Source organism: Chiloscyllium plagiosum, chromosome 3 (assembly GCF_004010195.1).
Source record: "Chiloscyllium plagiosum isolate BGI_BamShark_2017 chromosome 3, ASM401019v2, whole genome shotgun sequence".
Lineage (NCBI taxonomy): Eukaryota > Metazoa > Chordata > Chondrichthyes > Orectolobiformes > Hemiscylliidae > Chiloscyllium > Chiloscyllium plagiosum.
The window spans coordinates 116,729,534-116,742,523 of record NC_057712.1 but is presented as its reverse complement, the minus strand read 5'-3'; the positions used below and the strand labels follow the sequence as shown (position 1 = coordinate 116,742,523).

The 12,990-nt window shown below is 42.8% G+C and overlaps 1 protein-coding gene across 1 annotated transcript; it reads left to right on the top strand.

Annotated features, from left to right (window-relative positions):
- Window positions 1–3,707: 3,707 nt before the first annotated feature.
- Window positions 3,708–12,540, top strand: LOC122548678 (myelin and lymphocyte protein-like). Its single transcript, XM_043687505.1, has 3 exons — window positions 3,708–3,892; window positions 8,323–8,442; window positions 11,703–12,540. Exons 1-3 carry the CDS (start codon window positions 3,797–3,799, stop codon window positions 11,778–11,780), a joined length of 294 nt encoding a protein of 97 aa, XP_043543440.1. The 5' UTR covers window positions 3,708–3,796; the 3' UTR covers window positions 11,781–12,540.
- The last annotated feature ends 450 nt before the right edge of the window (window positions 12,541–12,990 follow it).

The following is a 12,990-nucleotide window of genomic DNA, read 5'->3' as shown; positions in this document are numbered from 1 at the left end:
TCCCCAGGACAGTTTTCTCGCATTCCCCAGGAGAGTGTTCCTCCATTCCCCAGGACAGTTTTCCCGCATTCCCCAGGAGAGTGTTCCTCCATTCCCCAGGACAGTTTTCCCGCATTCCCCAGGAGAGTGTTCCTCCATTCCCCAGGACAGTGTTCCCCCATTCCCCAGGACAATGTTGCCCCATTCCCCAGGACAATGTTCCCCCATTCTCCAGGAAAATGTTCCCCCATTCTCCAGGGCAGTGTTCCCTCATTCCCCAGGACAGCGATCCCGCATTCCCCAGGGCAGTGTCCCTCCATTCCCCATGACAGTGTTCCTCCATTCTCCAGGGCAGTGTTCCCCCATTCCCCAGGACAGCGATCCCGCATTCTCCAGGGCAGTGTCCCTCCATTCCCCATGACAGTGTTCTTCCATTCCCCAGGACAATGTTCCCCCATTCCCCAGGACAGTGTTCCCCCATTCCCTAGGACAGTGTTGCCCCATTCCCCAGGACAATGTTCCCCCATTCCCCAGGACAGTGTTGCCCCATTCCCCAGGATAATGTTCCCCCATTCCCCAGGAGAATGTTCCCCCATTCCCCAGGACATTGTTCCTCCATTTCCCAGGACAGTGTTCGTCCATTCCCCCGGACAGTGTTCCCCAATTCCCCAGGACAGTGTTGCCCCATTCCCCAGGACAATGTTCCCCCATTCTCCAGGAAAATGTTCCCCCATTCTCCAGGGCAGTGTTCCCTCATTCCCCAGGACAGCGATCCCGCATTCCCCAGGGCAGTGTCCCTCCATTCCCCATGACAGTGTTCCTCCATTCCCCGGGACTGTGTTCCTCCATTCCCCAGGACAGCGATCCCGCATTCTCCAGGGCAGTGTCCCTCCATTCCCCATGACAATGTTCCCCCATTCCCCAGGACAGTGTTCCCCATTCCCCAGGGCAATGTTCCCCCATTCCCCAGGAGAATGTTCCCCCATTCCCCAGGACATTGTTCCTCCATTTCCCAGGAATGTGTTCCTCCATTCCCCCGGGCAATGTTCCCCCATTCCCCAGGACAGTGTTCCCCCATTCCCCAGGACAGTGGTCCTCCATTCCCCCAAAGCGTAGCATACTTTGAGGAATAGATGTGGTCCTCTGCAGCAAAGGCGGAGAGACCTGAATCTTCTGTTGTCTACCTGGTGCCACAGTTCAGGACATCTCATCTGGACTGGAGGGGTAGTTTGAATGGAAGGAGAAGAATCTCATTGTCGTGGTCCACAATGGTACCAAGGTCATACATAGGAGCAGGAAGGAGGGCCTGCTTTGAGAGTATATAGAACATGGAACATTACAGCACCAGAACAGGCCCTTTGTTCCACCATGTCTGTGCTGACCATGGTGCCATTGTATACTCATGCCATCTGCCTGCACATGACCCATCACCATCATGGTCCATGCCGCCTGTTCACGTGTCACTCTAAATGTCTCTTGAATGTTGTTATCATACCTGCTTCTGCCACCTCCCCTAGCAGCACGTTCCAAGCACCGATCAACCTCCGGGTAAAAAACATGACGAAATAATTAAAAATTAACAATTACGAACAGCTCCGGATTAAATTAGCAAATACAACCACAAAAGTAATAACCTTTGGCTTCCTACCTGAGTCACATGCAAGTTGCCTTGGGGTAAATAAGATTAGAGAAGCAAATGTGTGGCTGAATAATTGGAGTGGGAGTAAAAGGGTTCCTATTCACAGGGCAGGTACACCAGTACTTGAGGAAAGAGAGCACTGGTCTGTTGGGATGGCCTTCAGTTGAACAATATCGAGAACACCGTCCCGATAAATTGTGTAAATAGGATTGTAGATCAGGCTTGAAAAGGAGACTCAAAATGATAGAAAGTCAAAGCCGATGGCTCTTTATCTGAATGCATGCAGCATTTGTGGCAAATTGATGGTGCAAGTGGAAATAAATGAATATGATTTCATAGCTGTTTTGGAGGTATGATTGTCAGGTGGGAAGAGTGGGAACCCAATACTGAAGGGTATTGAACATTCCAGAAGGAGAGGCGAAAAGAAAAAGGAGGTGTGTCTTAAAAGGGCTAAGCCTTCGAGGACTTAGTTCGGGGTCCAAGGGTTATGGGGAGAAGGCAGGAGAATGGGGTTGAGGAAAGTACCAGCCATGATCGAGAGGTGGAGCAGCCTCAGTGAGCCGAATGGCCTGATTTTGTTTCAATGTCTTATGGTTTTCTGGAAAGCAAACAGCTAAGGTAAGTGTGGGACCCTTGGAGGATGTAACGTGGGTTTAATAACAGGGAGCAGGGAAAGGGCAGGTAATTCATCTTTTGTATCAGTCTTCATGGTGGAGTACACTGTAAACATCGAAGCTTAGCAAGGTGTTAATGGGAGGGTAACAGTCTCGACATTTGACAAACTAATAGGACTAAAGGTAAATAACCTCTCAGATCCAGAGTCTGTGTAAACTCAGCTGGAGGAGTGACAATGGAAAAATGCTGTTTGTTTCTTTGTGACGTTAGCAACCATAGCAACAGAATACCTAATTTTTCACATTGGAAGCTACCTATTTCTAAAAGTACTGATCAATTATTCTGCTGGGAGGAAAGTCTACTTGAGCATTTGAAGTTTGTCGTATTTGTTATAACTACAGAACAGAATGCACAAAATACATGATCCAAGTTCCCACATTACCTCTCCTATGGAATCAAATTAACAGATAATACTGACCAGGTTCTTGTACTTAACAAGAAACACTGTTCATTGCAAATAAGTAAACAAATCTAAGTTATTAACGTATGCTCTTCTGGTTAAAGCTCGAACCCTATTTCCAAACCCCTCCACAGAGAGAGGCAGACACAGACAAACAAAGATAACATCGTGTTTAAAGGTGAAGGAAAAACGCACTGAGAATCCTAGTTTAAAAGCACCAATCCCCATGGTTCACAGAGGTGATCCTACTGGCTTGCCGGGACAAACTGTTCAGCTACCAGGAACCAATCAGCAACTTCTCACAGTCACAAATTGTCACAGTTGCGTAAACCAATCAGCTACCTGTCACTGGCCAAATCTAACTCATACACCATGAATTTCAGCATCTTGTTTAAAAAATGCAGCAACTCCTCTGCACTCCTTGGTTTTATACAGTCTCTTTTTTTGCATTTCAGTCCACAATCCAACATACCGAAAATAAGATGGTATGGACTATTCAAGAATAAGAATGGTATTGAGCTAGCTATAAGTAACTTAAGCAGTCAAAATAATAAACAGTCACACCTTCAAATGTGAGAAGGACTCCGCTTTCTTCAATCTGTTCCAACTTCAATTTTACTTGAGAATTAACCTTCTGGAAACTTGACAACATGCAGAAAATTCTCTGTTTTACAAGATTTTAATCAACCCCTCTAAGGAACTATAGATCCACCACTAAAGAGACTGAGATAATCATAAGTTGTGATTGTATTTCTGTATTAGCATCTATAACTACTTTTTGTGCACACGGTAGTGTGTGAGACAATTGAGTGACACAATAAGCATTCAAGGTGTATTTGTGATAATAGTAGTCTTTTTTTTAAACTCACTATTGGAATTATTTAATTGCTCCGCACACTTAGAGAGAAAAACATACACTACTTACATGCAAATATATTGATTACTGGCAGTAAGAAAAAGCAGAAAAAGTCTTTCTGTGAGACTGAGTAGGAGATTCGTATCTAAATTTTTGTTGCACATGTCTGTTTTAGATTTTTGGTGGCCTAGTTTGGATCCTTGTGGCCTCTTCCAAAATTCCAGATCCACGTTTTCAAGGCTGGTTGATGTTTGTTTCAGTCTTCTGCTTTGTTATAACTACTTGTCTTTTCATGTTCTACATGTGTGGAGTTCAGGGCTGTTCATCCTCATGGACTGCAGTGGTAAGTTTGTTTAAGGCTTTTTGCATTACACAACAGAAAATGCAGTTTATTTTCTCTTAATGCCCTACTGTGGGTGCACTATTAGCAATTTTACAGCATTTCGCAAAATTGAGATCGAATGGGGTGGAATTTATCTCCCAACATTTTTGGTGAGGCAGGGTGGTGGAAGGTAGGCAAGTGGGTAGCAGAGTCAGAAGGTGATGCTCACAATGTAAAACAAACCTTTAACCCCAGAATCCTGGTCTGGCGTTGCTGTAATGTATAAAACACAGTAGCCAATTTGTGCACAGCAAGTTCTGTGATAACAGCAGTGTGATAATGACCAGAGAATTCATTTGAAAGATAAATCAGCTGAAGATTTCAACAAAGTGCGGGAATATATCCCTTTAAGGTTTACGTTTTCAGAGTTATAGCATAGATACCATGGAGCTGATCACTGTTATAAATTTCTGCTATCAAATTTTCATTTCCAGTTTAACATAAATCAAAATAACTTGTCTAGCATCATGAAACGTGTCTGATTTATATATATTTTCATAGGACTTTTAGAGCATGGATTTTAAAATAGTGGCATATGGATTAATTACATTTCTGAGGGGCTTTAAAAAATAGCTAGATTAGGCAGTCGTTCTGGAACAGTGACTTAATCCAGTGCCAGAGGACAGTGACTCCTGGAGAGTTAATGTGGGAAAATGGTTTTTACTATGATGGCTTTCAATAGTTAGAATAAGCATTGAAGACCAGTTGATTGTTATGCATTCAGAATAAACAAGGATTCATTTAATTTAAGAATCCCAGAGACAATAAGCCTTTAGAGTAGTTTGAAAGAGACTTGAATGTGGTTAAAAAGAAGTATGGGACAGTTGAGGGAATACAAAGTTATCAGAGTAAGAAAGTTTAGTTTGATTCCAAATCAGGAATGCCTGGTTAGAAATCTACTGGTTATCAAAAGCTGAGAAAATCTAATCTCTCAGTTTAGTGAATATTTATCGAAGAAGACTTCACAGTTCACAAGAAAGGAACTGTGAAGTGTCAGTTTACTCAAACTTAAAGATGTGATCTAGAAAGGTTATTTCTATGGATTTGAGTCTCTGTAATGGATGGTGTTGGGAAACAGGACACAGCTTTATTTTATACTATGTTTTGAGCTCTTTCATAATAGTCTCTATTTTTAAATAGTTTGGTTTTATTTTATACTTTCTCATGTGCAATAAGTTTTTAATCTTTTATCAAACAAACTCTGCAGTCTTCTGCGATTATGTTTAGGTAAGTGATCACCAAATTAACTAAAACACAAAATCAACAAATGATCTATTAAGCCAGTGTTCACTCTGGTCCAGTAGTACTATTAGCTGGATCATAACACTATAAACATAGTCTTCGAGATATTTCAGCCTAAATAACTACATGCTTTTGTATAGTTTAACATATGAGTAAACTTCTTAAAGAAAATGTTTGGCAAAAAGAAAATGATGAACTAAAAGGCATATATAAAATTAAGGTAACAAAATCTTCAATTGGTCAGATAATTGACAAAGATTGCAGATGGCATTAAAATTTGAAAAGTTGTAAACTGTGAAGAGGACATTGTCAAACTCCAAAAGGTCTTTGACCAGTTGGTGAGGTTGGAGTACAAGGCACCTGGTAGACATTAGCTAGAGAATCGTATACAGTTGTAGGAGCCTTAGAGGAGGAAATTCCAGCATTTTGACCCAGTGACAGTGAAGGAATGATGATATATTTCCAAGTCAGGATGTGAGTGGCTTGAAGGGGAATTTGAAGGTGGTGGTGTTCCCATACATCTTCTGCCCTTGGCCGTCTACATGGAAGTGGTCATGGGTTTGGAAGGTAATGTCTGAGGATCTTTGGTGAATTTCTGCAGTGCATCTTGTAGATAGTACACACTGCTATTACTGAGTGTCAGTAGTGGAGAGTGGGTGCTTGTGGATATGGTGGCAATTAAGTTGGCTGCATTGTCCTGGATGGTGTCAAACTTGTTGAGTGTTGTTGGATCAACATTCATCCAGGCAAGTGGGAATTATTCCATCACACTCCTGACTTGTGCCTTGTAGATGGTGGACAGGCTTTGCCACATCAGGAGGAGGTTCGAGAGTGTGGTGCTGGAAAAGCATAGCCAGTCAGGCAGCATTTGAGGAGCAGGAGAATCAACATTTTGAGCATAAGCCCTTCATCAGGAATCAGGAGGAGAGTTAATCATTGCAGCATTCCTAGCCTGTGACCTACCCTTTTAGCCATTGTGTGTATGTGGTGAATTTTCAGTTGAGTTTCTGGGTAATGGTAGCACCTAGGGTGTTGATAGTAGGGAATTCAGTGATGATAATACTGTTGAATGTCCAGGGGCAGCAGATAGGTTGTCTCTTATTGGTGATAGTCATTGTCTGGCACTTGTGCAGTGCGAATGTCACTTGTGACTTGTCAGCCCAAGCCTGGATATAGTCTAGATCTTGTTGGATTTCAATGCTGACTGCATTATTATCTGAGGAGTGGCGGATGGTGTTAAGCATTGAACAATCATCGGCAAACATCCCCACTTTGGACCTTATGATGGAGGGAAGGTCATTGATGACGCAGATGAAGATGGTTGGGCCTAGGACACTCCCCTGAGGAACTCCTACAGAGATTTCCTGTAGCTGAGATGACTGACATATAGTAACCATGACCACCTTCCTATGTATCAAGTATGACTCTAACCAGTGAAGAGTTTGTCTCCTGATACCCGTTGATTCTAGTTTTACCAGGGCTCCGTGATATCACACTCGGTCGAATACAGCCTTGATGTTCAGGGCTGTCACTCTCACCTGCCCTCTGGAATTCAGCTCTTTTGTCCATGTTTGAACTAAGGCTGTAATGAGGTCAGGAGCTGAGTGGCCCTGGTGGGACCCAAACTGGGCATCACTGAGCAGGTTATTGCTGAGCAGGTGCTGCTTGATAGCGCTGTTAATGACACCCTCCATCACTTTACTGATGATCGAGAGCAGGCTGATGGAGCAGTAATTGGTCGGGTTGGATTTATCCTGCTTTTTATGTATAGGCATACCTGGTTAATTTTCCACATTGCCGGGTAGATGCCAATGTTGGAACTGTACTGGAACAGCTTGGCTCGGGGAGCGGCAGGTTCTGGAACACATGTCTTCAGTACTATTGCCGGAATGTTAACAGGGTCCATTGCCTTTGCAGTATCCAGTGCCTCCAGTCATTTCCTGATATCACATGGAGTGAATCGAATTGGCTGAAGACTGGTTGCTGTGCTGCTGGGGACCACTGGAGGAGGCCGAGATGGATCATTCACTTCTGGCTGAAGATTTCTGCGAATGCTTCAGCCTCATCTTTTCCAAAGGTGTACTGAGCTCTTCCATCATTGAGAATGAGGATTTTGGAAGAGAGCCTCCTCCTCCATTGAGTTGTTTAATTGTCCACCACCATTCACAACTGGATGTGGCAGGACTGCAGAGCTTAGACCTGATCCATTGGTCATGGGCTCGTGTAGCTCTGTCTACCACTTGCTGCTTATGCTGCTTGGTATGGAAGTAGTCCTGTTTGGTAGCTTCATCAGGTTGACACCTCATTCTCAGGTGTGCCTGGTGCTGCTCCTGGCATGCCCTTCTGCACTCTCCATTGAACCAGGGTTGATCCCCTGGCCTTACGGTAATGGTTGAGTAGGAGCTTTACTGGGCTATGAGGTTACAGATTGCGCTGGGGTACAATTCTGCTGCTGTTGATGGCCCACAGTGCCACATGGATGCTTAGTCTTCAGTTGCTAGACCTGTTCGAAGTCTGTCCCATTTAACACAGTGATAGTGCCACACAACACAATGGAGGTTATTATGATGTAAGTTTGCTCACTGAGCTGGTAGCTTTGTTCTCTGATGATGCTTCACCGATGGCTCACTGATGATGTTACCTAGCACTTGACTAAACATCTGAGAACAACTCTACCAGCTCAGTGAGCAAACTTACAACCTTATCCATAACCTGAGCTAAAAATCATCTCTAAAATCGCATCAAGGTTATTCTCAATGTGAAGGTGGGACTTTGTCTCCACAAGGACAGTGTTGTGGTCAGTCTTACTGTGTACCAGAGGATGATTACTCTCTATGCCTGAGGATCATTACTCCCTGTACCTGATCATTACTCCCTTTGCCTCCCTAACTCATGGCTTTTTTATTGAACTGGATTGAAGCTTGAATGAGGAATGTCAAAATCCCTTGTATTTTCTGCAATGTCACACTGTAGTGTTTTGGATCTTTGTATTGATTTATTTATGAATAACGTATACTTTTACAATGATGAAAGTGAGCAGCAAGCCTGGCTGAAACATTCCTACTGGCACTTAGTCTGTGCATTTGCCAGGCAAATCGTTTGGGAATGATGATGTGAATTAGTTTCTGAATCTGTGTTTTCTCTTCCAGGATGTCGTCTACCACTTTTTTGCAGCATTATTGTATATAAGTGTTGCAATCATGGAGGTTAGAGACACACATCTGTTTTTTGCCATTCCTGAACTTTACGCATACAACATTTCTGCTTCAGTAAGTTATCTTGCATTTGCTGATATGCTCTCACTTTGTGGAATCGATACTGTTTGTGGAATCGAGACAAAGTTAAGAAAAGAACAATACAGGTCCAGTTATTTTGAGTGAAGTAATAGCTTTTTCAAGCAGCAGAACATCAGCCAACAACTTGCTGATACCTTTCAAATGCAAGTTTTTGTGACCAAGCAAGTTGATGACATGAATAGATTCCCATTTAATCTGGTTTTATTCCATTCCTGCATTTCCAATGCACACATTGGCCTCCAATAACACCTTCGTAACATCATCCTGCCGCACTCCTGCCTTAGTTTATCCATTGATGAAACCCTCACTTATTGCTTGGCCATCCCTAGACTTAACTATTCCAATATACTCCCATCTTCCCACCCTACACTAAGCTAAAGCTCTGCTGCTGAAGAGGTAATTTGCTCTGATTCCTCTTCAGCCTGTGTCCCTGTGCTCACTGACATATATTGCCTTCTGATTTGGCGATGCCTCACCATCTAAATTCTCATCCTCATTTCGAGATTCCTCCAAAGCATGGATCAGTGTTAGACAGGCAGGAGGCTGGAAGGACACAGCAAGCCAGGCAGCATCAGGAAGTGGAGAAGTCACCGGAGGAAGTCCTGAGTCCTGAAGAAGGGTTACACCGGAAACATTGACTTCTCCACCTGAAGTTCTATGTTCTATGTTCTAATTTCCCTAGTATTCAAGTCAGACTAACTGGTCTGTAATTACCTGGCCTATCCCTGCTGCCCTTCTTGAACAAAGAAACTACATTAGCTCTCCTCCAGTTACCAGGCACTTCACCTCTGGCCAGCAGTCTGTTCCCTGGGATACATCTCTTCAGTACTATTGATGGATTGCCAATGTTATTGATCAATGTAAGCTTACTTTGAGATATCCACGACAGAGTTGTTCATCTGAATTAGGTCTCAAGTTTCATCTTGGAGTAGAATTACTGTTCTGTAAATTATCTTGAGTGTTTGTGCTGCCACTGAGACTTAGATAATTACAGAGGTGCATTCTGGGAATGAACAGAAGAGGGTTTTTTTGTACTTAGAGTCATAGAGACATAGAAATATACAGCACGAAACAGACCCTTCGGTCCAACTCGTCTATACCACCCAGATATCCTACCCAAATCAAGATCATAGAACATAGAGCATAGAACAATACAACGCAGAACAGGCCCTTCGGCCCTCGATATTGCGCTGACCTGTGAACTATTCTCAACTCGTCTCCCTACACTATCCCATCATCATCCATGTGCTTATCTAAGGATTGTTTAAATCTCCCTAATGTGGCTGAGTTGACTACATTGGCAGGTAGGGCATTCCACACCCTTACCACTCTCTGAGTAAAGAACCTGCCTCTGACATCTGTCTTAAATCTATCACCCCTCAATTTGTAGCTATGCCCCTCGTACAGGCTGACGTCATCATTCCTAGGAAAAAGTCTTTCACCGTCTACCCTATCTAATCCTCTTATCATCTTGTATGTCTCTATATCAAATCCCCTCTCAGCTTTCTTCTTTCCAATGAAAACAGATCCAAGTCTCTCAGCCTTTCCTCATCAGACCTTCCCTCCAGACCAGGCAACATCCTGGTAAATCTCCTCTGCACCTTTTCCAATGCTTCCACTTTCTTTACGAAATATGGGGACTAGAACTGTACACAATATTCCAAGTGCGGCCACACTAGTCCCATTCACCATCACTTGGCCCATATCCCTCCAAACCCTTCCTATTCATATACCCATCCAGGCGCCTTTTAAATGTTGCAATTGTACCAGCCTCCACCATTTTCTCTGGCAGCTCATTCCATACACGCATCACCCTCTGCATGAAAAAGTTGACGCTTAGGTCCCTTTTATATCTTTCCCCTCTCACCCTAAACCTATGCCCTCTAGTTCTGGACTCCCCCACCCCAGGGAAAATACTTTGACTATTCACCCTATCCATCCCCCTCATGACTTTATGAACCTCTATAAGGTCACCCCTCAGCCTACAATGCTCCAGGGAAAACAGCCCCAGCCTGTTCAGCCTCTCCCTGTAGCTCAAACCCTCCAAACTTGGCAACAAGCTTGTAAATCTTTTCTGAACCCTTTCAAGTTTCACAACATCCTTCTGATAGGAAGGAGACCAGAATTGCACGCAATATTCCAACAGTGGCCTAACCAATGTCCTGTACAGCTGCAACATGACCTCCCAACTCCTATACTCAATGGCCTGCCCTTGCACATTGTGGTATTGCCATCCATATAACATGCACCTTATTTTTTCCCTGTCTGGAGTCTTTGGATTGAGGTTTCTGATTGTATGAGCAACTCTGATAGATTAGATTAGATTACATTACAGTGTGGAAACAGGCCCTTCGGCCCAACAAGTCCACACCGACCCGCCGAAGCGCATCCCACCCATACCCCTACATTTACCCCTTACCTAACACTACGGGCAATTTAGCATGGCCAATTCACCTAACCTGCACATCTTTGGACTGTGGGAGGAAACCGGAGCACCCGGAGGAAACCCACGCAGACACGGGGAGAACGTGCAAACTAGCTGGTGAGAGAAAAAATATACGTTTAGTGGTTAGGAAGAAGAGTTGTCTATCACTGCAGCAATCTCCATTAAACATGGTGGAGGTTGTGTTAGAGCAAGGCTGAGTTATGTTTGAGAACTTCAAAAAAAAGTAAACATCCACCCGACCTCAAACAAGCCATGTTTTGTGGTTAAAATAATCCTCATCCAAAATGATACTCACTTTGATATTTCTTTCACCATAATTGATGGTGAAATTCTTAACTTCCCTTGCCTGTCCATTGCCACATTAACAACTTCAGGTAGAAAGTTGGGGCTGTTGATGCTGCTGAGAGAATTGCAATTGAGTCAAGTTTTGTCTCCCTCTGATGATTGTCATGGGGTTCACTGAAGAGTGATAATCAAGCGAAGAATTGACTTTGGGGTTTCTCTCCCTTTGGAACACCATTTAGTTCCTGTACTACCACTCGAAGCATGTTCGGGCATCAGAGAGTAGGATCACAACTGGCCGCAGTTTGCTCTGCGAGGCGTGGGCACCACAGTGTACAGGCCAGAAGCACATGAATGCTTTCTCGACTTTACAAGAATATTTCTAGGCGCAGAACAGAAAGTAATGCAAAGTCCGCTTTTAAAACGGCACAAATCATTTGGTTTCAAACTTTCTTGCTTCTGATATTATGGTTGTGTCAAACATTTTTGTGTCTTATTCTTTCAGGTGTTTGCCTTCCTGGCTACCTTTCTGTACACAATACATGCGATTATATCAACCCATAGATGGAAATCAGCCTCATGAACTTCAAGACAAGCAATAAATTCAAACATCTTACTGAAGTTGCCATTACTTTCCCTAATATTGAATTGCTAATTTTTTATTGTAAGCGTGATTTTTATATATCACCAAGAATGCTAAATACATTTAATCGTATGTAAAGGAGCGCTAACATATTATGTTTCTCAACATCATGCAAAACACATGTGAAATCCAAGAAATCATGTAAAGACTTCTAAAGACTTGTGTGGAAAAGCTTTTCTTGAGTTGAGACTATGGTAGGAAAACTCAATGACTGGTCAATTTTGTATCCTCAGAGACTAGAGTGGTGGCCTGATCAATGTGGAAGATCTTGTTTGTATTTAAAGGGGAGCTTAGGAAAAAGGCATAAAAGGTCACCTGTCTGACAAGGAGCCTATCTGATCTTCCTATTTATGTGGACAGGAAACTAGGAAGGCACCCTAAATACTGTGCAATCCTTCTGTCCAGTCTTCTTCCACATCGTTCACCCAGGAGAAGCTTCGCACTAAAACACTGCATGAGAAGAATCAGCCAGTAGTTCTCAATCATTATCTTGGCATTTACAAGAATGTTATTGCATTGTTTTTTACATTTAAAAAGACATTGGGATCTTTTGTCTATTTTGTTTAATTGATTTGCAACAGTTTAGCATTTTGCTGTAAGATGAATTGACCAAAATCAAATATTCCTACTCTCATGTTCACATATGTGTAAAGCATTTTTGGGGTTTATCAATATTTGTTAATAAAAGTCCTCTATCAAACTGTATTGTCAAATTCATAGCATTATTAGCTGTTTGCCGTACCTACTGTATTTAATTTTATGTTTCTGAAAATATGAATTAATGAAAAAAGTTACATAACAGTCAACTTTCAAAATGCAAGAGAATAAAAGGTTTATCTTTATGGAGCACATTCCAAAATCTCAGGATGTTCCAAAGCACTTTATATCAATGAAATATTTTAGAGTTACAGTCACTGTTGCAATATTGTAATTTATGACAGCAAAAACCATGTGACATTGAGCAGGTAATCCGTTTATTTAGTGTTTTTCATTAAGAATTAAACATCAGCCAGGGTACCATCGAGAAGTGTTCTGGTCCTCTTCCAAACATAGACATGGGATCTTTTGTTTAAGGCCAGATGGCGCCTTGGGAGGACAGGATCTCCAACAGCACAGTTCTCCATCAGTACTGCATGAACTGTCACCTTCA